Here is a 24,394-nt window from a genome sequence, read left to right as displayed (position 1 = left end):
AGCACATAAACACACATTCACAGCAACAAATGTTGAGCTTGTAATTCTGGATTGAGAAAGCGGTGATCAACCCTTTGCAAGGTTATGACCGTAACTGTCAAGCTCTATTTCTTATTTTCTTTGCGTCATGAGCTGTCGTTTGCCTAATTAACTAGGTCCTTCGTCTTCATACCCGCCAGCGCCAGGCCACGCCAGGCCATCCTTGGTGTTGTAGATTCTGCAATTCAAAAAGGACAAAAGTAACTCCCTTTGCAGCTTGCTATGCGAAGCACGCTTCCAATACCGCCCGCTTTCAATTCAATCCTAACTCCAGGCCTCGCTCTGATGGGGGCCAATCATCCGTTCATGGTATCCGTCAAGCCCAAGAACGGCATAATAATCCATATTCCGCCCGTATAGGGCTGCAGAAATGCAATCGTTTCGAAAATCGAGAACTTGATATATGATACAAACAAGAGATAGACCTGCAACGCAAAGGTCTCAGCTTGGTTCGTGGTGATCCTCCGCGTAAAGACATTGTCGTTTAGTCTCGCCATGACAAAGGACACAGTTGATATGTGCCTAGGTCCCAATTATGTTTGCCGACAATGCGGGTTATGTTCAATTATTGTTGAGGGGGTGCGTTGGGATACTGGGGGCGGGCTGCGCCGCCTCGACCGCCGCGACCATAGCCACGACCACCACGGCCTCGACCTCTGCCGCGGCCACGGTAGTTGCGGTAACCACCATCGACACTTCCTTGTCCAAATGTCTCCATGTTCTTGCGTTGCTCCTCGCCTCTCCATTCGCGACCGCCGGGCTTCTGGCCTCCATTTTCGGTTCGCTCCCTGGATTCGCTAGAGATGTTATCAAAGAACGATCTCGTCTTGTTGTAGGCAACAGGGACCTCTTCACCCGTGGTTGTAACCTCAGGGTGCTCAGCGACAGCAAGATTTTCGGGAGCCTCCAGAGGGGATCCAGCAATGGCCTCCTTCACGGCATCTTGTTTGTTGAACTTGGCGTTGGACTGTGCAAAGTCGAAGTCAGAATCAGGCACGACAACCTTGGCAGCGTTCATGGGACGTCCTCCACGACCTCGACCTCGACCAGCGGGTCCGCCTCGGACAGCGTTGACACGCATTTCGTTGACCTTGTTGGTCAGGTTGTCCATGGCATTGCCACCGCCGTTACCCAACTGAGCCATAGCAACTGCGACTGCAGCCCGGGCAGCACTGGTGGCATCCTGGACGTTGGTGGGTGCAACAGCGGCGGGGGCCTTGCCAGCAGACTCTCCTCCTAAGCCTGGTAGAGAGAATGGCTTGGCGGTAGATCCAGTCAGGGGAATCACGGGATTAACCCGATGGTTTCTGGGTCCAGTAGGGGCCGCCTTTGTAGCTTCTTCAGCCTTTGCTTGCCCGTTGGCCGCCAGAATAGCAGCAGTCTGCTTGACCTCCTCGACTGATGGTTTCGAGTCGACAGGTGGTGTCGGGGCATGCGAGGGTTGTCGCACACCTTGGGCCAGTGACTTGGGCTCTGTGGGAGGGGCCATCTGCCCGGGAGTGGCAGCCTTGGCTCGATCAGCACCGGGGCCAATGGGGGCTGGTTTCGCGTCTTGAGAGGGACCAGAGCTGGGAGTCGCTCTTTGGTTGGCAGAAACCTCAACGGGCGCATTAGGACCGGGACCACCTGGGCCACCAGGGCCTGGTGGGAAAGGGTAGTTGCCCCAAGGTCCAGGACCGCCAGGAGGGTTGGGGCCACCGGGACCGCCAGGACCGCCTGGAAAGCCTTGGCCAGGAGGAAACCAGCCAGGAGGAGGAGGGTAAGGCATATTTCCAAAGTTGGGGCCTGGTCCAGGGCCAGGGCCAGGAGGAGCACCACCTCGACCCCAGTTGCCTGGGGGTGGGCCTCCGTAGAAATTGTTGGGTGGGTAGGGACCTTGGCCGAATGCACCAGGTCCTGGTGGAGCATTGGGGTTAGGTCCTTGAGCACCAGGTCGAGCTCGGGCAGCCTTGCAAATCTTGTTAGCTTAGGTGTCTTCTACCACGAGAGTAACAAAACAAGAGTATGGTTTCCCGATCAGAAGGAAGGCAACGGAAATCTCGACATTATTTTTTGCGCTTTCCGAGAATAAATGTTTTTACATCCGAAATAGTTCATCATATGGGAATAAGGAAGGAGAAAGAAAATGTTGCGGAGGGTGTACTTACGCCAACGATGGCTGGATCATCTGGCACAGCTGGAGGCTTGTTCTCCTTGATGTTGGGATGCTCCTCAATCCGCAAGTCCTTTACGTCGCTGCCGCGGAACACGATGTACTCGTAGACTTGATCGGAGGGGGCGATCTCTTCTTCAGGTCGGCCCTTGCGACCCTCGGTACCGAATGACCTCACATTTTCAAGTGATACTGTCGACTCGTCCGAGTTGATCTCATGTAGGGTACCAACATAGCTGCATTGGGTCAGCGACGTCAATCGACGCGTTGAAGCTTGGCAACATACCGAATATCGCTTTTGGAGATGAGGGAAATGCGAGACCTGTGGCTGCGTAAGCGGGCGTAGACAGGCTTCAATGACCACGTCCAGCATACCCGAGAAATTCAGACATCGCCGATGTGAAAAGCCACGTTCAGCACGCGGGGAGCTTGTGGGAGAAAAACGCTTGAAATACAAATACAGCAGCGACAAGATACGACGTATGCGAGAGAAAGGAAGTGGGAGAGAAGAAAGAAGAGCTTGGTCGTGAGTGTGGGAGGGAAGTAAGGTGAGGTGAGGTGAAGGAGGGGGAAGGTGGTTGGTTGTGTGGAGGGAGGTAGAGTTTTGTGAGAGATGAGGAATGAAAAGAGGCTGGAGGTTTCCCAAGAAGCCCTGCTAGTAGTTTGCGGCTGAACCTCGGGTGCTTCTCGGCGATTGTGGGGTTACACAGGCAGCTTCACAATAGCTTCGGTCATGATGGAGCTGCAAGAGACGCCTTGATGAGGATGAGAGGTGCTGTGCATTGTTCAAAATTGATTTGAGAAAAGAGAAGATGAATAAACCATGGCTTTGAATCTCTCGGCTCGTATTCTTGATACACTGACACACAATATGGCTTCCCCCACAGTACAATGACATTCATTTGACTTGCTCACACGAACCAGTAACGGCAGTATCGTTTCACAAACATTCGGACATTTCTCGTAGTCTCAAAATTGGTATAGATACTGTGAGACAAAATCGGTCTACTTCTACAAATCATTAAACTTGCTAAACTCCTTCATAAAAACGAAAGTACGCGTAAGGCCTATTAGTCAACCCGTATGTAAGCCAAGTTGAAAAGCGACTGCCTAAAACTCCAATAACCAAATTGATCCCTCATCGGAACTTGCTGAAGATAACTGCGACAATAAGAATGACCAAAACAGTGATGATGGAAATAGTGATTATCCGATTTGTAGCCATCCTACAATTTCAATGTCAGTTGTCCGTAATTGCCATGACGTTTGTGTGGGTCACTTTACCTACGCGCCATGCCCCTGAGCGTCTTGACACTCCTGTCCACATAGCCCTCGCTCTCAAGCAGTGTGATCTGGGTACCTTGGATGACCTCTCGCTGTCTACCAAGGTTTGCCAGGGTATCGGCACCAATGGCCTCGGTCTCATGGGCAAGAGCCTGGCTGTTCTTCAATCGCTGTGTGCTTCGATCAAGGCGGTCCGTGCCGGAAAGCAACTGTTGTCGCTGCTCCATGTTGACATCTGATGAACCAGCGGGGTCGTCTGTGTATCGCGATCCAAAAAGCGCTGAACGGTCGGAGGACAGGGTGGTCAACTTGCGACGAGCGGCGTCTGTGTCTGATTCGTAGTTTCGGAAGCGTTGGTTGACTTTGGTGCGAGAGCTGGTCGGGATGTTTTGCTTCTCCAGGCGCATTGCGCTGAGCTGTACAGGCAAATATCAGCAACTCAGTTACTGATGATTGTATTCGCCTCCATGTAGACATACCTGTTCATCGAGTTCCTCAAGCGCCCGCTCGGCTTGGCTGATGGCGGCCTTTCGAGGCTCGCCGGCCAGTTCGGGGATTTGATCGAGTTTCTGGTTTAGGTCGGCTTGGATGAGTTTATACTCGGCTTCGTAAGAGCTAAAAAGCTCAGAGCCAGCGTCGGTATCAAGAGGGTTCGACATGGTGAAAGGAGGCTGGAGGCGAAAGGGTTGAGGTTGTCAGGTTGTCAAGACTGGATGAATGGTAATAAAGGTCGCACGCCGAAACAAAAGGACTTAATAGAGGCTACGATTGAGGGCGATGGCGAATGCGCAATGCTCGGGTGTTACTGGATCTGGACTACTGAAATGGCTGATGGATTGACGTTGACGTTCTCGTCAGCCTTCCAAGTTCAGCAGGCCTCAATGCTGAGTGCCTGGTTGCGTATGACGCTAGGTGACCAATCAGCTCGTGGCAAGATACTGCACGTGATCTGGTGGTCCGTGCTCGCAGACTCTGCGGGCAGTATATCACGAAAAGTCTGCGATGAGCTTTTGGTCTTTTTTTCTTTTCTCTTCAAAGTTGATTCCCCCAGTACGTGAAGAAAAGCGGCTCAGCGTCACGACTTCGGTCAATGGCGTCGGGTTGAAACAAGCTGGGCAGACGAAGGCGGGTTTATCTCGCACGGCGCTTTTAAGAATTGGTGACTCGAATTACCGTTAACCAGTCCCGTTGAGTGTTCGACATGCCTACGAGATCAAAGTCTTTGGCTTTGATTTGATGGCTCATTGCTGCCATAATAAACAATGGCGGCTTTCCCTGTGTATGTGCTGCATGTGAAGATGTGTTTTCTATCATCCGTTGCACAACTGCCAAAAGTTGAGCCGGGTCAAGTTTTTTCTTTGCACGGATCAACTTGAGGTCTTCGGCGTGTGAGAAAAACTGGGAAATATAAGGCATCGCTGAAACTACCTACATTTCAGCCGAGCCACGTCAGATCGATATTGATCAGGCTATCAGGCTAGATCAAGATGCAGTGCAACCGCATAAGCCACGCGGTTCATGCTCTTTTGAATGGCTCATGCGTATGCCATCCAAGCAGAGGTAGGCGCCAGGTCAGCTAGCTCTAGCTCTAGCTTAAAAGCTCATGATAGAACCTGGCAGCTCCGAGCTTTGGGTCAGTCGGTTCAGGTCATGTTCAGGTAAAGTTCAGGCAATTTGCAGTGGGTCGTCAGCTCAAATCGTTGGGACATTACGGGTGTCATCCCGTGTTAGGTGCCCCCAGCAAAAAGAGGCTCATCTCATGTCCGTCCGCAGGCGAACACCCGTAAACGTAGATCTTTCTGTCTCTCCTCTTTCTTCTTCTCTTTCTATTTCCATTTCGAGGCCAGACCTGAAAGACAACGACAACTACCTTATCTTGCCCACTAACGGTAGCAGCGGTAACTCTCCTTATCCGTCCTATCCTGCGTCTCGGATACAACTTCAGTATCCGCTATTCTATTCGCTTAACAACACATCCATACATACGAAACCAACCATGCGGGAGGAGCCACAGCACATGTAAGTCCCCGTCATGGTGAGGTGAGGTGTGAGGTGAGATGACCTGTGCTTGAGTTGTCCAACCCCCCTCAAAAGTCTTTCCCTCAGCCAGCCCTCGTCATCAAATCAGGGTCGAAACCGTCTGTGGCTGCGATACCGCCATTTAACATTCGTCCTGTCTGCCCAATCATGGCTTGATCGTCCCTAATGAATGGAGTTCTTGGTCTTCCACTTTCACATGCTTTTTTTTGAACTGCATCCATCCTCCTTCAAGATAGAAATGCTCTCCAGTCTGCACCCTGTTGAATTGAATCGACTCTTCGCTTCTTTTCAGACCGACTCTACATATTTTTCGTCATGACAGACTCTCGTACAATGAATTCCGCGACTGATCCGTATCGTTTCCTCAGGAAAAAGGTTGCTGTCGTCGGCAGCGGCTCTGCTGGAATTGGCGCCTTGTGGGCCTTGAACAAAACATATCACGATGTCTACGTCTACGAAGCTTCCGATAGGCTTGGCGGTCATACAAACACGGTCGATTTCAGCAAGGGGAAGTTTTCGACAAAAGTTGACACCGGTTTTCATGTCCTAAACGCCCAAACATCTCGTGAGTCTGCTTTACTCGTCCAGCGGCAACGCCCTTGCGTCATAGAAACTCACACAGCTTTCCTTTTTTAGCCAACTTTATCCGATTCCTGGAAAAGCTCAATATCAAAACCGCCCCTACACATTTATCATTCAGTGTATCTCGGGACTGTGGCGCCCTCGAATGGGCCGGCTCCAGCCTGACTTCATTATTCTGTCAAAGAAGAAACCTTCTATCACCGCGCATGTGGAGGATGCTTTTCGACATAATTCGCTTCAACCAGTTTTCCGTCGATCTGTTAAGCAGAGATGAAGATGATATTGCCAACCTTGAAGTAAAGGGCAAGCCGGTGGACTCCGTTGGTTACGACTTGACTATCGGACAGTACCTGGACCAAGAGGGTTATTCGCAAGCCTTTAGAGACGACTATCTTCTCCCATTGGCGGCGTCAATATGGAGCACGAGTCCAGACAGGTGCGCCATGGAGTTCCCTGCTCTGACATTCGTTCGCTTCCTGTAAGCCCAAGCCAATTGACGACAATTCAAACCTAAACTAACACATATACAGTTGGAATCATCGTCTGCTGTCCACATTCGCTTCGCGTCCCCAGTGGCTGACAATAGAGGGAGGTTCTCAAGCATACCTCGACGCTGTGATGAAGGGTTTCCCTCCAAATCACTTGTTCCTCAAAACACCTGTGAGGCGCGTTACTACTGAAAGCGACGGTCAGGTTCGACTTCATCTGGAGAACGGCACATCGGCTCTCTATGATCACGTCATTCTTGCCACCCACGGCGACGAAGCATTCGATATCATCAAGTCTTCTGCCACCGAGCAAGAACGTTCCATCATGTCTTGTTTCAAGACATCTCAGAACGAAGTGGTTCTGCACTCAGATCTGGATATGATGCCCCGGCGTAAAAAGGCCTGGGCCAGCTGGAATTACCTTACCTTATCGTCGCCATCATCGCGAAAGGCAAACATCAACCAGGTCTCGCTCACATACAACATGAATCAACTCCAGCACATTCCCCGAAACACCTTTGGAGATGTATTGGTTACCATGAATCCGCTTAGAAAGCCAAAGGCAGCCAAAACACAGGGACGATTTTATTACTCTCAGCCGATATACACAACGGCTTCCGTCCGGGCACAGAAACTTCTCAAGCACATCCAGAACAGCCGAGGTATTAGTTATGCCGGTGCCTGGACCAAGTACGGTTTCCACGAGGACGGTTTCAGCAGCGGACTCGAGGTTGCCCAGAACCACTTGGGTGCGAAGCTACCATTCCCGTACACCGATTCTACCTACAGTCGTGGTAAAAGACCTCTCCTGGGGCTCTTCGACCTTATGCTGCGCCTGGCCATATTGATCATCCAAGTCTTTGTGATTCAGATACTAGAACGTTTGACTGGTAGCGGTGTTCCCAAGCGTCAACGGGTCGTGAACGGCAAGAGTGCAAGGTTTGTAAACGGCAAGCATCGATAAAAAGTTCAATTGGTTTCTCTATTCCAAAATATTTTTTTATCATGGCCAGGGAGGAGTTTTGTTTACTTTTTGAGTTATGCAAAAATGTTTTTGTTTATATAGCATGAAGCGTTGAGATTGCTGAAGCAGATTTATACTGCATGTTTCATGAATACATTTCTTTCGGTTCTTTCACAAACTTGATGTATTATTCTCTCGCCGTGATGAAAGTCCCATTATGAATGCCCCTTGAATGAAGCAGTACAATCATGAATGCTATTTTGACACCCTGCCGCTGGAAGCATGAGTGGCGACTCACTAACATTTTGAGAAGAGATGAGGGCTTAATGGCAATGCCCCAGAAGTGCAACAGTAGGTTAAGATAGCAGTAGTCAAGTCACTGAAGCCACTAAGTTTAAGAAGCATAAGAGATAAAATTTGTACGTCAGTTTATGTATGCTATTTACAAGATTGGGGCTATTTATTTTTGCACCCTAAAACCCAATGCTGATTCTTCTGTTTTCCAGTTCTCGGTGATCATTATGTGTTTGCCAGTATTGCAACCCCAACACCCAGAAGTAGTTGCACGGCTAGACTCAGTCCCAGAATGAGATGGACGTACGCCCACTTTGATACTTCGAGCACAACTCCGTTCTGGGGCTGAAGTCCCGGTATGATGAGAGTACTGGCGGCTTGGCCAACGACAGCTACAACACCCGCCGAAAAGGCTGCTACCAGTGCCCCCATCTTATCCGTATTGCCATTCGCAGGTGCTCCATATGTTGACTCGGCAGGGTAACTCTGGAATTGTCGATTACTGTTGGTGGGGCCCAGTGAAGAAGCTCCATATCCTTGAAGAGCTATTGCTGATGATGCCAAGGAGGTGATATTGACACCAAGAACGTGCTCTTTGCGATAGGCGTTGAGGACAGGCCCAAAGCTAATGTTGCAGCGGTAGAACCATGGACTCGTTTCGGAGGCTTCGAAGGCTGCGATTTCGCTCCATGTCTCGCCCTGATCTTTTGCAGCATCAAACATGAATGTTGTTTGGTTGACGCCGTTCATCGCGGTGATGTTGACCTCGGTCCGGTCGTCGTCTGCTATCGTGATGCTCATCTCGTTTCCACCACCTCCCTTCGTGACTTTCCAACTACGGCAGTTTCCTGTGGCATCGACGGTGCGATTTGTGCTCACCACTAAATCGTATTTCTTTGGCCTTGACGCCCACTCCTGGAAGACGAATCTGCAGTATTTTTTACCGCAGTATATCAAGGGGTCATTGTTGTCCCACAGTGTACCAGGTGTCGGAACAGCGTCTATGTCTCCCCATACCCAACCAAGTGCAATAGTTCCATAACTAAATTAAGATCAATCTCTGTGGATAGTTGTGGCTAGGCAATCAGAAAGGTAATCAACGTACCTATTTGCAGTGTATCGCATTGCGCCCAAGGCTTGGGACTTGGAAGATAGAACCCTGGCTGTTTCCAAATCGGAAAAGTCTGGTACTGTGACGTTGCCAGGTTTGAGAATCGCAGCCGAGTCAGCTGTGTTCGTGGAGTAAATCAGGCCCAACATAGCCAAAGCAATTTGGGACACAAGATTGAGTAGAACGAAAGTGATGGCGTAAATCCGTATGGAACGCGAGCCAGTTTCCCAAGTGAGCTGGATAACCTTGGTCAAATCTTTGGCCTTCAGGATCAGCTCAGTCTGCCACATCTTGTTAGCAATTAACCATCAATAACTTGTCAAAACTGCTTACTTCTCGTTTTGACCATTCTCGAAGCTCGAGAATCCACCACCTAATTTCTTTGGCCATAGCCTCGAGAGATATGGTTATACTCATGCCGAGACCGAGAGAAAGGCCAATGATAAGTGCATTAAACTCTCTCTTCGTCCCTGTCCCCATGACATTTTGCTGGGAAAAGTGCCAGAGCACCACGTAGATGGCTATAACGAAGAGAACTGAGGCGAACCATCTTGATAAATTTGCAATGAGTCCCTTTCGTAGATGCTTGGGCCGCTTGCGAAGTGTTTGTGCGCCCATTGGTCTGCTTTCCTGGTGATGGGTTGAATTTGTTGATGCTGATAATCGTGGATTTTTGTCTGGTGATGATGGTGATGTAAAAAGAAGATTTGATTCCTCCCTTGACTGGTATACATGGTGTTGCTCCGACCCAGGCTGCTCTTTCGGTGTCTGGAACCTCTCCAACTCGATCTCGTCTGGGCTCCCGTGTTCACATCTATCTTTAAGTATGGGCCGTTCCATAGTCATAGTAAAGGTGCAGATAGTTTATAAGGAAAAATATGGTGATGTTTTGTATGTATTTAAAATTTCCACCGGTCTGCCTCCTTGATGACGGGTTTTGGCTCAATCCGTTGTCCATGTAAAGTTTAAATAAGGGTTTCACCGTTGAAGAGTCACTGCCGGGGACCGGCTGCTAAGTTTTGTTAGACCAACCAAGCTAGCTAGGTAGTGGACTGTAGAAAGCTTAAGATGCGAGCTTGGGAGACAGAAAATAAACAGCTCAAGAGCAGGTCTGAGATGGTATAAGAATGGCTAAACTATTTGTGTCTTAGGCTAGCAGTCAAGCTTTTCTATAAACTTGAGACCAGGATATCCAATTCTACTTCGCAATCTTGCTTCACCTGTGGCTAACGAAAACCTAACCGTATACAGGATGCATCGTGGCCTGGATGTTTGGGTTTGTTCCGTTAAGGCATGATCTAGACCTGCAATGTACAGCATCGCAGCTGGGTATACAAAGTTCAGTAGCGTCAATTAATCCTAGTGCAGAAAGGAATACGGGCAGACAAATACTATTAGCCAAAAGACATCAAAGACCCACAGATATCGCGAAAAACATCCCAGCTAGGTTTCTGGTCAATGGGAACGGGAGGCATCCAATGGCCTCTACAATCATCTTGTGTTTTCATATGATTAAGGCTGATGAGTAGATACGGGGTAGGAAAAGGCTTCACGACGAGATGTGTGTTGTCTGAAATGGCAATGTATGTCACCCTATGAACTGGGTTAAATACATAAGAGTTGTTTGCATTTTAACTACCTACCTACACGGTAAGGTCTGTAACTCAGTAAAAGAATTCTAGATACAACTGAGCTTTTGACATATACTTTCGTATCAACATAATGACACGAAAAGGAACACAGAATGGCCAATTCTAGAAAGAATAAAGAATAAACAAGGATTGTTACATGCCTCAGGTAGTATACGCTTCCTTCAAGACTCACAATCAATTGACCTTCCCCATAGGGTAGCTTTAAACGCATCGGCGTTCTAGAGTCCGACCGCCGACGACACCCAGAAATCGCCAAATATCATCTGACCTCGAGCTTCACTTCCACCAACAGATAAATCACCCCTGTCCCCGCACCCAATTGATCATGAACGCCGCGCCTCAACTTGCGCGAAGCTCAGCCAGAGCGGCTGCATCGTCATGGTCATGCTTCTTCTGCCAAAACGCCCGACCGAAGGCCCAGCGAACAGGCCTCAACTTTGCCCGCAATGCCTCCAACCAGGCGCCGAGACCGAGAAAGCCTTATACCCCCACGATGGAGGAGATTCGCGCGCATTATAGCAAGAAGAACAGGACGATAGCGTAAGAATGGTCTAGATATTGGATTGCGATCTTGGCTTATGACGATCAGGTACTACACCTTGAGTACGATCCTCGGATTTGTCGCTCTTACTTATGGCTCAGTTCCGCTCTACAAGATGGTTACTCTCCTCCCTTCTGTCTACTTTCTTCATCTAATACCTGTATAGATCTGCCAAACCACTGGCTGGGGAGGCCAACCTATACGTGCCCATGGTGGTCCCGGCTCCGAGGATGGTGATCTCGCAAGCCGACTCGTTCCCGTCAAAGACGCCAAGCGAATCAAGGTCACCTTCAGCGCTTCTGTTTCCGACGTCCTGCCCTGGAAGTTTGTCCCTCAGCAGCGCGAAGTCCGTGTCCTTCCCGGCGAGACCGCGCTGGCATTCTACAAGGCGACCAACAAGAGTGACCAGGACATCATTGGAGTGGCCACATACAGTGTGACGCCCGCGCAATGTGCGCCGTACTTCAGCAAGATCCAATGCTTCTGCTTCGAAGAGCAGCGTCTCAATGCAGGCGAGACTGTGGACATGCCTGTTTTCTTCTACCTGGATCCTGATCTGCTCAACGATATGAACATGAAGGGTGTCGAGACGGTGACACTGAGTTATACATTCTTCAGTACGTTTGACGTTTGACAATGAAAAAGATGATGCTAATATCTTAACAGAAGCAAGATACGATAACAACGGACGATTCCAGAGGCCCATGTCGAAATAGGCGAATCGTACCCATATCTGATAAAATGTACATTATGCACCCCTCTACTTGTAAAACACAACCGTAACGCTCAAGCGCAGATGTTGGACATGCAATACAACGATCAGCAGTTGGTTTTGACTCAATATTAAAGAACAAATATCTTATCAATGAACAACTACATGTGTAACAATTCTCATATATCTGGACGTAATGATTAAACAAATTTCAAGCATAAATACTATTTCCCCAAACATCATCATGCACATACTTCTCACAATTCATCATCTCAGCAACATTTTTAGCTTGATAATGAACGACACGCTGATGTCCCAAAAGCGCAAATGCGGCCCGCTTCAGAGGCCGACTTAGCCTGCAAGGGTCGATAAAAATCTCAACCCCTGCTTAGGTCAGCATCACGTGCACCTCAGATCCATTTTTCTTCGAATGGGTAAAATCCGCACACATTTTCTTCCTCTTCGAAAATTTCTCTGTTGTCAATCCGTTCTTCATTGCCCGACTAACTTTCCAGCGTCGTCCTCGCCAAATCACCGCCACAATGACCAAGATCAACCCCTGTATGTGCCTCGACACGCAGTTGCAATTTCTGTATCATGTTTACTGATTTTTGGAATAGCCGTCGCTTCTTCCCGCCGCAAGAGCCGTGCTGCTCACTTCAAGGCTCCCTCTGACCAGCGCCGTGTTATCATGAGCGCTCCCCTCTCCAAGGAGCTCCGTGAGCAGTACAACGTAAGTTTTCACCGTCTGAAAAAATTCTTTCACAGTTCCTAACATTACCCAGGTCCGCTCTATCCCCATCCGAAAGGACGACGAGGTCACCATTGTCCGTGGTTCCAACAAGGGCCGTGAGGGCAAGATCACCTCCGTGTACCGTCTCAAGTACGTTGTCCACGTCGAGCGTGTCACCCGCGACAAGGCCAACGGCCAGTCCGTTCCCCTGGGCATCCACCCCTCCAACTGTGTCATCACCAAGCTCAAGCTTGACAAGGACCGTGAGGACATTCTGCGCCGCTCCAAGGTTGGCCGTGAGCTCGCTGCCAACAACAAGGTCACCGCTTAAGCGGATGAACTTGTCGAGCAACACCAACAAAAAACCAACATTTGGAACTTTCAAGACGACATGATCAAACCTGCCCTCCCAGGCGAGGACAAATCTTTTCTTTTTTCACCACTCACAATCACGGCACCAATGTGAGCAACATCAAGGGCAAAAGTTGATGAGGAAATGGGCATAATACTCCGGCGTTTTACGATACCTGCGTGCTTTCCTTCGGACGGCGCGGTACCCGGTCTACAGCAGGGTAGATGAATTGAGAATTTTTAGGGTTCTCAATGGCCATTTCACTCACTGGTGAAATGCTCCATGGGAGGTTTATCCCGAAGTCTTGACCTGCTCTCTCCCCACATGCACATTCGCGAGACCCCCTCGTGATGTTCTGTTGGACAGATGCTCCGTCCCATCTGTCCTCTCGTAGGATGCTAACTCCATCACCAGACGCATTCATGCAATGCCTGTCTGTCGTAGACTGCAATTCTGCACTCCGGTGCCTTGACCACGGTAAGTCGTAGACTTCCAAACCCACCGCTAGGATATCTCCGCGTCAACCACTTAGATCCATGGTTTTCGAGGTATACGTCTAGCGAAGAGTAAACCCTTCAGGACCCAAACTATCATGGGGTCCTGTTCTCCCTAGAAGATTTTCACCGAGTTGCCAATGAGGCTGGAAATTTGAAGGTGAGGTACATATTTTAGTGAACACCATCTTTTTTACATAGTAGCAGGTAGTCAAGTTTGTCCAGCAGCTCAGGCAATTCAATTTTATTATCTGCAACCAAGTCGCCACATGCCTATCAACGTCGGTCGTGCCCCAAGTACTGTTGTCAGTGAAATCATATCAAACGAGGGACTGATAAGTCACAAGCAATAGTTTGTTGTGATTGAGTGTGTGTTCTATCTAATCGTATAAAGTTCTCTAAACATAATATGAGTTCCGTACAATCCAGCCATGCCATTGATAAGAATGATTCATCTCCCTGATGCTCACATCTTGTGGTAATCCTTCTGAGGTCTGTCCGTGGCCCTTAAAATCCTAACATGTTATTAATTCTAACACTGATGTTGCCTGAACGCCTGTATGCATAGGCGCTGTAGATAATGAGATGTTGATCATGGCAACCAAATGCAAAGAGTGGCCTACTCGAGCTAGTCGCGAGTAAAAGCATACCTCCCAGCATGGAGCACGCGAAGAAGTTGTGCAGTGAGTCAAATAAAACGTAACTATGAGAACAATGACTGATGCTTATCGAAAGCATTGAGGATATGGCACTGCATACTGTGTCGCGACCAAGAAAAGAAAAAAGCAGATGCTGTGGAGAGGTAGTGCTTAGATGAGGCTGTTCAACGAGTCGAGAACCCATGGGGGTTCTTGTCTTGAAAGCTGGCACTGCGGAGCTGCTGTTCAAGAAGCTCAAGGGGAGGTCTGTTCTCCTCCCGTCTTCCAAGAGTAGGTGGAGGGTTCATATCACCCTGTCTGACAGCATGGCCACGAGAGTTTGTGGTGATGGTCGGGGTCAGGGATGCGGTGGCATGGCCCGAGTAGTGAGGAAGGACACCTTGAGCTGTCATGGGGGACACCTGACCAGCAACCACGTTGGCGCTCGTTTTGCCCTTCTTGCGCATGGTCGACCAGATGTCGCTCGGATACTTGCTACTGCAAAGAAGTTAGTACAACCCGCCTAGAGCAACGCAGTTGTTGACGTACCTGACAGCACGGTCCTTGACCCGGCGTCCTTTGAAGATCAGACTGCCCTCTTCCTCGGCCGAGTCGTCAGAGACTTTGGCTTGGAATTTCTCACTTGAAACTCTTGTGCTCTCGTTGATGGCACGTCGAAAATCCATGTATCGGGAGCCAGGGTGAGCTGCGTGAGACTCGGACCGAGGGAACTCGGAGTTGGAACTCGCGCGGAGAGAGTCGTCGGTGCGGTGCAAAGACTCAGAGCGGGTAACCTCATCAAACAGATGGCGAGCAGAACCTCTGGCAGCCTGAAACACTTTGCTGAACGGAACAGCACTTCTGAACTTAGTAGTCGATGCCTGTGTCTCAGCCGGGTTGGAGAGACTTGGAGAGATAGTGTTGCCCGCGCGCAGGGAGTTCTCTTTGTCATCAGGAGCGTGGTAGAAGTCCTTGCCGTCATACCTGGGAAGACCGTCCTGAAAGTAGTGAGGAGCCTTTTCCCAGTAGATGTAGCGAGCACGTTGTTCATCCGCTGTAAGCTCACGCTCGTAGGTGTAGTCATCACGTCTGGCGTCTTGGGGTAAGACTCCTGGTTTGAGTTTGCCAACGAGATAGGGAGAGCCCAAATTGTTCTGAGCCTCAATCTCCTTAGCGAAAAATGATGACCGCCAAGAGGCATTGGCTCTGGACATACTCTCCCAGTGCCGAGCACGTGCAGCTTCGTCAGTTTGGTCTGTTGCAACGAAAGAGCCATTGATCTCGGATCGGGGCTGGAAGACCGGCGCCAAGGCAGCATTGACTGGAAGGCTTGAAGGCTTTCGCTGTTGCCCATTATCGTTCTTCAAAGCGCTAGGGTTCTTGGCCGAAGCGACCGCCGCAGCCGGTTTGGCCGGGCCGAGAGCACTCACTGAGCGCGTGTGAGCCTGGACACCAGGTTGCTGGTATCCATACCCCAAGGTAGGCATTTTGGTAACAGCCATGGGCCCGTCAGAATCACTGTGACTGTGGGGATAGCCAGCGGATGAGTTAGAGTTGGCTTCGTTGGGAGATTCAAGCTTGGGGTACTTCCTGGCCTCAAACTCGAGCTGCATCGCGTAGAGGTGCTCAAATTTGTTGATTTCAGCACAGATCTTCTCAAGTCGTTGTTCCATGTCTCGAAGGTCGATTTGATGCTTGTTGTACTGAAGCTGGTCTTGATGATACCTCTTTTGACTACGGAGGACCTCCAGCTGCTTCTGTGTGATAGAGCTAGGTCGAATCGACGAGTAGGGAGGACTGGCAGAGCGAGACATATCTTCCACAGTGGGCTTTGAGTTCATGGGCGACGGGTTGAGCTGTCGCGAAGAGACGCGGCCATACTTAGCAGGATGGGCCATGTGATCATCACTTGGGCGAGGTGCGAGTTGATTAGGCACATGTGTGGCAACGAAATTCATCTGGGGAGCCACGTTGATGGGGTACAAGTTGTTTCCGTTCGCAAGCAACCACTGCCCATTGTAGAAGAATGGTCGGGTAGGATCAAACTGTTCGACAGGCGAGAGATGAACGTTTCTCGCTGGTTCCATCCCCATGTCGGGAGGTTTTCCGAAGTAGCTAGCTTGGCCTGGGTGTTGGATAGGAACACCGGAGGCGGGAAATTGGTTGTATGGGACAGCAGCCATGTTGTAGGCCATAGGAGGAGGCGCCATGAGAGCGTATCCTTCTGGGGGTCTCATCGTCATTCCAGGCATGGTGCCATGAGTTTGGGGAGGAACCATAGCGGTCACCTGTCCCCAACTCGGAGGCAGAATGGGGTAGGCAAAGCCTTCAGGTTGATTGCCGTTCATGTTACGAGAATAGGACTGGCTGTCGAGCGAGCCAAACTCTCGATTCCACTTTGATATGGGAGAAGGCGGGCCGCGTGAGTTGGGCACAATCCGACCACCTGCAGTCACTCTCATATGAGTGGGAGACTTGACAGAGTTGTAGAACTGTTTGAAGCCCTCAGATCTCTGACTGACAAGGCCAGCCGGTGCCACCAATGGTGCACGGTCGATCTGAGAATCGCTTCGGTCTTGGTACTGTCGCTCTGAGTCGGTGCCATCAAGCTGCTGAGCAGCGGCTTGGCGAAACTGAGCATCGGAATTACTGGAACTTCCGCTCTCCTCGACGATGAGGGACAGTGAGTGCTCAGATGTAGTGCGAATGATCTCCCCTGTTCAAAAGTTAGGCCTTGGTCAAGAAATCGAAAGAAAGGATCATGTGTACCTAAATCATTGTCTTCATCGACTCTTTCAGCGAGTTTGTATGCAACCTCTCTGTCAGGTGCGAAGGTGCGGCGCAAACGCAGCAGATCACTGTCGGTGTATCTGTAGGCCGCCATCTTGACTATGTCCAAGTTCCGGTCAATCCACCAACAATCAACTAAAAGGAGAAGCATTTTGTTAGCAAACAGGCACGATAGTTTGCACACAAAGAATGAGCCCTTGTATTGTCGATAGAGTTCCGGGTGGAGGCTCGAAAAAGTCAAGCAAGTGCTGTTGGGAGAAGGAAAAAGCGAAGCTCTTGAATTAAGCTAGAGGTTTTCTCTGCTCATTCTGCAAAACAAAACGAATTTGAATTTCTGGGCCTAGGCGCCGCAGGAAAAAGAATCCTGCCTTGCCAGGTGCAAGCCGGCTCGTTGCAAAACATAGTCCCAAAAGAAAAGAAAAAAAAGACGCCGACTTACTTGATATGTGCCAACAATTAAAACAGAAAACAGAAAACAGTAGATAATACAGAAAGAACAGAGAGTTTGTCTCTTAGGCGTTGAACTTCAATGACAATGTCTCGATGAAGGCCAGATAGGGAGCGTTTCTGGCGGAGACTCACAGCGACAACGAGCGGTCGTGAACGAAATCAAAAGGTGGATAGACGGAGAAGAGAGTGAGGATGAAGAGAAAGAGTTTTGATGGACTGTGAGGAAAGTCGGAGACTTTGTAGGTATTTGACCTCTTGTGGTAGTAGGGAAGGTGGTATGCAGGCAAGTCCTTCGTGGGCTTGAGCTGAGGAAGGAGCTCCTTCCGCTCTTTGAAGGAGAGTGAAGCTCCGGCGACGGGTTTATAAGGAAGCTACAATATGTAGGTAGCCGCCGCGTCGTATGTGTTTTTGCTAAGGAGTATCTGTAATACGGCAAGAATGTGAGTGGAGGGGGCAGGTGAGAGGCAGAGAGGGGATGAGGAGAGATGAAGTCCAAGCCAACGCGACACTTGGGATGAGTGAAGAGCGCTACGTGCACCCAAATGTAGACTCTCATCAGGGAGAGATACATAGAGTGAATGAATGAATGGAAGAGGGACCGGGGAAGTGACAGGAAGGGCAGGGGAAGGGTCTCAGGAAGGGGCGGCATACTTACGTCGCGGGCGGTGATCTTGGTCAAGGTAGTGAGAAGGTGAGAGAAAGGATAGGATAAAGGATGGAAGGCGAAGACAGGAAAGTCCAAGGGAGAGCAGATAGATCTACTAGAGATCTATCGACGGGAGAGTGAAATGTGAGTGTTGTGCTTTGTTGTGAGAGAATGTGCTGCAGGGGAACAACAGGCGTATGCCTCCTCGAAGAACTCGAGTAGATAATAACAAAGACGGCAGAAATAAAGTGACACTGCTTGATGGTGAGTATCTGATGCACAGCGTCTATGTCGTGTAGAGGAAGTGATAAACGGAGGACCGTTTGTTTGAGATCTGGTAGGGCTCTCTCTTGATGCAGGATGAGGGAACACTTGCGTTTGTGCGCACGAAGGATCTTGTTTACTCCTGTAAGAGGATAAACACGCTCAGGTCACGCGTTTGGCAAAAAGCTATTGTTTCTTTTAGTTGCGTAAGTTATGCGTCTAAGAAACTGGGCGGTGAGAATTCAGCATCCTCGTCGAAACTTGATCATTATTGCGGGCCACAATAGGTCTGGTCGGACGGGCGACCTAGATGAGAGGGATTAAACCGATTGCATAAGTATTATATACTAGACTGAACAAGTTCACCACGAGCACTTGTCGCTTCTACTTCAATAACATGGTGCTTGGTTTGGTAGCGATCGGGCCCAGATGACACAGAACACTTGGGATTTACAACGAAGCAAGACATATCAAGGGCATCAAATCCCAGTAGAATCTAATGGCGGAGATAATCTTAGCCAATAGTACTATAAAATACTTCGTGGAGTGAGTGGTCTTAATTGTTCTTTTATCGAGAACTTGTCTCAACAGTCCACTGCAGAACCAGATGAAGAGCCACTATTAACATACTCTTCATCATTGATCGACTCAAATATGATCAAGGGATACGTGTACTCAGCCAGTTGATATCAGTTATTATGACACGGCATTGGATATCTGGCAAATACTGATCATTCTTAGATCTGCCAGAAAACTCAGGGGTAGACTTGACAGCGTCAATCTGTCAATTGGGACGTTGCCATCTTTACCTCATTGCATCTATTAAAGAACTATCTGTTATAAACATGAAATATATGTACTTCATATTAATGTGACTGTAATTGTATGTCACTTCGTCTGTTCTGATGCACAGGATCGAAGGAAGATGTGAGTCATCTCTCTGGGGCTCACAGTCAAGTCCCAGCCATTAAATAATGACATCTCTTGAAAAGTTGAGTAAAAGACATTCAGCTATTTCCTACCAGAATTCTGGATGTTTATATGAACCTATTCATGCCTCGTCCATGGCCAAAATAGGTAATATCGTAGTGTTGAGAATAGGGGAAACCGTTTGTGTTGGTGAGGGGTACGTTGAAAGCGTTTGCGTTGGATCGTCCTTCCACAACGGCACTAGAACAAGCCCTAAGTAACTTGATATGATAACATTTCAATTGCAAACTGGATTAGACAGAGGAATACTGTCGCCTGTCGTCTCAGCTAGTGTCTGTACCAAAGGTGTCATTCATGTTAGCCTCGGTTCAATGGACCGATCTTGGGCCCACCGTGTCGGCCCGCAACCATGACACGGCTCATGAGACCTATTATCAGCTGTCAATGCCGAGCTCAGTAGAGATGCATGAGAAGACCAATTACTTCTCAAAAGAAGACGAGAGAAATTAAATATATATTATATGAGCTCTGTATGTTCTCTGCATCGCTCATGACATTTTGAATCCTCATGGCTTGCACACAACACAATATGCTTGGCTGTCATGAGCTCGTCTTTACCCCTCCATCTGGTGCTTGACAATGCCCCTCCACACCTCACATACATCACAAGGGCTGGCTGCTGCATGGCACGCAGGAGGATAATCTCCTGTCAGGGCAGAGCCAATCCTTGGGTGCTGGTTATGCTGCATTTGCTTTTTGTCTCACCTAATTGGGATTCTTTGTCTCATCCTGATACAGATCGTCATCTCATGTCACTGTTATTGCATTGAATATCCCTCAAAGAAACCGTGAGGCTCAAAAATTCACCAAACACTATAAAAAACCGAGAGGCTTTTGCTTCAAAGGATTGCCGCTGCTCGGTATCGTCCTCGGCTCCGCGCTTTATCTAGCTCTTTGTATCTCTTACCCCGCTAACTAAGGCCCAGGTAAGAGGTCTCCAAAGATCTGACCAAGTGTTTGACCAATGCCAACTAAAGGGAGGAGATCCAACTAGTTAGTGAAGTTGACGTACGTTTTCGCGGGGCTAGCGGAGAAGCTACAAATGGGGTCTAGGCTAGCCACGCTCATCGGACACCACAAAAGGTGTTGGTACATCTTGACAGCAGGGCGATAGCCAAGGAAGTCGGAATCCGCCAAGGACTGTGTAACAAGTCACTTACCGAATGTACTAGCCCCGAATTAGAGGTTTAAAATAGTGATTTTTGGCGAGAATTGGGGGTCATGTCGGGATTTTGGCGCGGCCACTGTAGTACATACGAATTGCTTCGGCGCTACGGAGCCCGGGCCAAGAGACATCAGATGCCAACGTGCTATACGTACGTGCTTATGCGGGCGTACGAGCCCCATGGGTAGTTCTCTCGGATACTAGATAAGAAAGCTCAGATCTCCTTTTTTTCTCTTGTCACATTGATTCTGATTCCTCTTACAAAGGCTTTCAAAACCTAGCTCCACTTACAGTAGACCGAGGTCCCAAGCTCATATTGCCGATCCCAGAAGCTGTCTCAGCAAGACTCACCACATTGCCAAGTATCCTCACTTCGATCGTAAGTGAGCTTTGTCGACAGACCTCTCAACCCTCATTCTAACCAGAATTTTTCTACTCAGTTCGGCTTGTCACCTTAAACTGTCGCAATGGCTCCTCTCACTCCCCACTGGCAGCAGCCCTCTCACCCGGACATTCAAGAAGTTGTCGTCGTAAACGCCCAAGAGTTTACCACCAAGAGCATCTCTCGAGTTTCTCTTCCACCCTTTTCCGTATTTGCAAAGTTCGATTTCCCGCCTTGCACCACTGCCAGCGAACCCACCTACGCTACTGTTCAGACCGGCCGCGACACTCACCTCAGTCTGAACAGTGATTTGCTGTACATCAACCATTCTTGTGAACCTAGTCTCGTTAGTTTACCTACTTGAAGGAGAATCCCCCAATGTTGAAGATGTCCGTTCACTCAGTAAGACTTATTGGATTAACATTGAGAATGCAGCTCTTCGATGTGGGGAACTTGAACATTCTTGTTGGCCCCAAGGGTCTCAAGGTCGGCGATGAGCTCACAGTCCGTCAAACCACTGCCATGTGTCTTGCTGTAATAGCTGATGAGATACATAGTTCTTCTACCCCTCCACCGAATGGCACATGGCCCAGCCTTTTGACTGTCTTTGCGGGACAGGTTCCTGCCGTGGTCGCATCTCAGGCGCTCGAGACATGACCCAGGCCCAGCTCGATGGCATGTGGCTTAATGGCCATATTATTCAGCTCCGCGCTGAGCAGGTTGCTCGCTCGGAAGATCCCACAACCAATGCCCTTCGCGATGCTGTAGTTCATGCTGAAAAGGTTCTTGAGTCAGCTCGTCTTGCCCTCCGCTCCTACACCAGCAACGCGCACGCTCAGAATGGAACCGCCAACTTTCCTTCCAAGTATGTCAACGGAACTCTTGGTAAGGCGGGGGTACTTGAACATCGAGGCCCAACCTCTCGTGAGTTGAGCGGAGAGATGGGCGGTGATACTGTCTGCGCTTGAACGCCAGGGCTTCCATGGTGGCGACAGATGTCGCTGCTGTTGAAGGTCCCTTTGGTGTGAACCAAGTAGGTAGTCATGAATTAAATCAGTTATCTGGTAATGCAAATTGTGGTGAAGAAAAAACCCTCCGTGTATGGGCTCATAAGTGGCTAATGGTGATCGTCAAACATGAATGGAAACGCCCTGCAGCTCCCTTCTGGGGCACCATGGCTTTATCATCACCAAAGAAATTCCATTGTATATACGCCTGAAAGTTCGGATGTGCTCGTACCAGAACAAAAGACTCATCGGAAATGACGGTCGTGTACTAAATTGACAATCACAACCTGTGAGGCCCTTATTCCCTCTGCTTCGAATCGGCCCAACGATTCCAAGCACTGCGGCCTTTCTCCGACCCTGAGCCGCCACTATACTTAGACTCTTGTTTCTCCCACTCAATTCTTTCCCGGCTACGGCGTGCAAGGAAAGCGCGTGCAAACTTCCATGCCTCTGTGTCAGCCAAGTTCCAGGCCTCTAACGATGCCCGTAGTCGAGTTTCGACGGTCGATTTCTTGAAGGCCACGACCTTCTTCGCATGCTCCAATAGGGCTTTTTGTCTAATCTGTATCTCCTGCGGAGTTAATTGCTTTTCCTGGGATATATCATGTGGTTGGGGTCCAGGTTTTTCTGGTCTTGTGTCGGTGTCGGATTTATCTGCTCGTTCCGCATTTGCTTGTTTCTCAACTTTGACTGCCTCTTGCTTTTGGTTTCCTTCAGATTTGCTGTTATCAGCTATATGTACCTCTCCTAACGATTTGGGAATTCGAAATCCAAATTGCCACTCCAGATCAGCAGGAATATCAGCTTCAGCTGTCAGCCAAAGTGTATATGTAGGTGCTTGCTCATCTGCCACCGCTTGCTTGAAGCTCATAATTCGCGAGTTGCTGGAGACTCTCGAGCCTAATAAGCCCTTGGTGATTGTCTCAAGCCAAGGGTCCCGAGGAGCCTCCTTACGAATCCAGCTCACATCGACCCTTTCCTTGCCGCTGGTCAAGGTAGCAAGGGTCCAGGGGTGAGGAATTGTCCCGATCGCAAATTCGTCAGTCGAGTTATGATACTGGTCAGAGGTAGTGACCTTCATCGATGTGGTACCGGCAGCACAATGATTGCATTTCGAAACCCCAGGGGGACATGACGAGGGGATAGGGTTATCGGGGCAAAGGGCGAGTGAATTGGCAAGATTTAGGGCGGGGGCGATCATCGCTGTTGTGTATTCAGAAAAGGGGCTGAGAACATCGATACCACTAGGGAAGCCGCTTTGCCAGGCAGCATGTAAATGAGCATTGATCAGTCTTTCAAGGGCACCCAAGCCCCTAGCCCGTCCATTGGTAAGACTGTCGTGAATCTTTGAATATTGTTTTTGGATGACCTCCGGGCTGTAGCTTACTAACGAGCTTTGTGCTTTATCGATCTTGAAACCATTCTTTGTCGGCCCCTGGGAAACGCTCTTGGTAGTCTTGAGTGCGGGAGAGTCCATGAGTTTTCGAATTGTATTTGTGATGTCCTTCTTTGATCCTACGATAAGCGCATCTCCGAGGCCCTTCCATTTCGTCATGGCCGGATACTTGCCTCTTCTGAGAAAAACCAAGAGAGAATCCTGGGTATGTGCAACCGGAAACAGGGTATGGTCCGCCAGGAAGCCAGTGCCCATAGACTCCCAAGCCAACCACTTCATCAGGTCTGCCTTCAAATCGGACTGCACTTCAAGTTTTTGTAGTTCCTGATACTTTGGATTTGTCATGGCTTCCGAAGGGCCCAGAATGGTCGGCTGGAAGCCCTGCGCCCACCAAGCGCGTCGCCAGGTTAAGAGCAACTTGCTTTCGGCATCTTTTTCTTCTCTGGGCTTCTTGATTGTCGCATCATAGTAGCAGTAAACGAAAGGGCGGCCATGGAGTGGAGGAAGAAGAGCCCTGTCCTCGTCAAGCGTCAATGAGCTGGAGAGTGGAACCGACAGCCATTTCCAATCAGCCCACCATGAAGTGCCCTGAAATGAATCTTGCGCACGAATTGGGGGAGCATGAGCAGGTCCCTTGAACGGATTCAACCCATTGACGCCCTTTGTAAGAGAGTCACGGAGACCAGACACGGAGCTTTTGATTTTGTTTGAGGTACCTTGCTTTTCGGTATCCCCAGAACCGGCGACTGGGACGATGGTGGGAGACAGAACGGAAACGATGGTATAGACGAAGACGACGAGGAGAAGAACGGCATATGTTAAACGGCGAGACATAAAGCGGCGTTGTCTGCCGAAGAATATACTGATAGCCATTGAGTGATGGGTGGATAGCGACAGGCGATGATCACGAAAGAACGAACGGTGGAAGTTCTTTGAACTCGGGTGTTGCTACAGTAGGAAGATGGTGGAATGAGGGATCGCAGACCTGCTGATTTTCACAATCGACAAAGACATCTAGACGATAATCGAAGAAGCAAAGGGTGAAGCACGGAAGGAGAAGGTAAAGGTAAGCTACCTACTTGCCTACTTAGGTAGGCAGGATAGAGACATGAAAATTGCCCAAAGCAGATTGCTCGGATGAACAAAAGAGGGCAACCACAAAAGGAGTGGGAGTGGGAGCTGCAGCCAGCCGGAGCAGGAGTTTAAATACGAGAATCGCTGACAAGGC

General features: G+C 49.3%; 9 protein-coding genes across 9 annotated transcripts, besides 1 other annotated feature; 4 read left to right on the top strand and 5 right to left on the bottom strand.

Moving 5' to 3' along the window:
* Positions 1 to 604: 604 nt before the first annotated feature.
* FPSE_09855 (uncharacterized protein) lies at positions 605 to 2,583 on the bottom strand (the record flags this gene model as incomplete). The annotated part of the gene is made up of 4 exons (XM_009262972.1): positions 605 to 1,987; positions 2,187 to 2,427; positions 2,478 to 2,513; positions 2,567 to 2,583. 4 exons carry the CDS (start codon positions 2,581 to 2,583, stop codon positions 605 to 607), a joined length of 1,677 nt encoding a protein of 558 aa, XP_009261247.1.
* Positions 2,584 to 3,329: 746 nt separating this feature from the next.
* FPSE_09856 (uncharacterized protein) lies at positions 3,330 to 4,134 on the bottom strand (the record flags this gene model as incomplete). Its single annotated transcript, XM_009262973.1, has 3 exons — positions 3,330 to 3,417; positions 3,476 to 3,891; positions 3,955 to 4,134. The coding sequence occupies 3 exons, from the start codon at positions 4,132 to 4,134 to the stop codon at positions 3,330 to 3,332; spliced, it is 684 nt and encodes a 227-aa protein (XP_009261248.1).
* Positions 4,135 to 5,830: 1,696 nt separating this feature from the next.
* On the top strand, positions 5,831 to 7,664 carry FPSE_09857 (uncharacterized protein; the record flags this gene model as incomplete). The annotated part of the gene is made up of 4 exons (XM_009262974.1): positions 5,831 to 6,080; positions 6,152 to 6,575; positions 6,628 to 7,524; positions 7,652 to 7,664. The coding sequence occupies 4 exons, from the start codon at positions 5,831 to 5,833 to the stop codon at positions 7,662 to 7,664; spliced, it is 1,584 nt and encodes a 527-aa protein (XP_009261249.1).
* Positions 7,665 to 8,068: 404 nt separating this feature from the next.
* Positions 8,069 to 9,800, bottom strand: FPSE_09858 (uncharacterized protein; the record flags this gene model as incomplete). Its single annotated transcript, XM_009262975.1, has 3 exons — positions 8,069 to 8,771; positions 8,949 to 9,235; positions 9,288 to 9,800. The coding sequence occupies 3 exons, from the start codon at positions 9,798 to 9,800 to the stop codon at positions 8,069 to 8,071; spliced, it is 1,503 nt and encodes a 500-aa protein (XP_009261250.1).
* A 1,131-nt stretch (positions 9,801 to 10,931) lies between these two features.
* FPSE_09859 (uncharacterized protein) lies at positions 10,932 to 11,863 on the top strand (the record flags this gene model as incomplete). The annotated part of the gene is made up of 4 exons (XM_009262976.1): positions 10,932 to 11,146; positions 11,196 to 11,265; positions 11,314 to 11,764; positions 11,814 to 11,863. The coding sequence occupies 4 exons, from the start codon at positions 10,932 to 10,934 to the stop codon at positions 11,861 to 11,863; spliced, it is 786 nt and encodes a 261-aa protein (XP_009261251.1).
* Positions 11,864 to 12,401: 538 nt separating this feature from the next.
* FPSE_09860 (uncharacterized protein) lies at positions 12,402 to 12,923 on the top strand (the record flags this gene model as incomplete). Its single annotated transcript, XM_009262977.1, has 3 exons — positions 12,402 to 12,420; positions 12,480 to 12,592; positions 12,645 to 12,923. 3 exons carry the CDS (start codon positions 12,402 to 12,404, stop codon positions 12,921 to 12,923), a joined length of 411 nt encoding a protein of 136 aa, XP_009261252.1.
* Positions 12,924 to 14,261: 1,338 nt separating this feature from the next.
* Positions 14,262 to 16,960, bottom strand: FPSE_09861 (uncharacterized protein; the record flags this gene model as incomplete). The annotated part of the gene is made up of 3 exons (XM_009262978.1): positions 14,262 to 14,574; positions 14,626 to 16,792; positions 16,846 to 16,960. 3 exons carry the CDS (start codon positions 16,958 to 16,960, stop codon positions 14,262 to 14,264), a joined length of 2,595 nt encoding a protein of 864 aa, XP_009261253.1.
* A 3,315-nt stretch (positions 16,961 to 20,275) lies between these two features.
* Positions 20,276 to 20,395: a repeat region.
* A 453-nt stretch (positions 20,396 to 20,848) lies between these two features.
* On the top strand, positions 20,849 to 21,731 carry FPSE_09862 (uncharacterized protein; the record flags this gene model as incomplete). The annotated part of the gene is made up of 3 exons (XM_009262979.1): positions 20,849 to 21,109; positions 21,199 to 21,267; positions 21,321 to 21,731. 3 exons carry the CDS (start codon positions 20,849 to 20,851, stop codon positions 21,729 to 21,731), a joined length of 741 nt encoding a protein of 246 aa, XP_009261254.1.
* A 337-nt stretch (positions 21,732 to 22,068) lies between these two features.
* Positions 22,069 to 24,039, bottom strand: FPSE_09863 (uncharacterized protein; the record flags this gene model as incomplete). The annotated part of the gene is made up of 1 exon (XM_009262980.1): positions 22,069 to 24,039. The coding sequence occupies one exon, from the start codon at positions 24,037 to 24,039 to the stop codon at positions 22,069 to 22,071; it is 1,971 nt and encodes a 656-aa protein (XP_009261255.1).
* Positions 24,040 to 24,394: the final 355 nt, after the last annotated feature.

Source organism: Fusarium pseudograminearum, chromosome 3 (assembly GCF_000303195.2).
Source record: "Fusarium pseudograminearum CS3096 chromosome 3, whole genome shotgun sequence".
NCBI lineage: Eukaryota > Fungi > Ascomycota > Sordariomycetes > Hypocreales > Nectriaceae > Fusarium > Fusarium pseudograminearum.
This window is presented reverse-complemented; position numbering and strand designations above follow the sequence as displayed.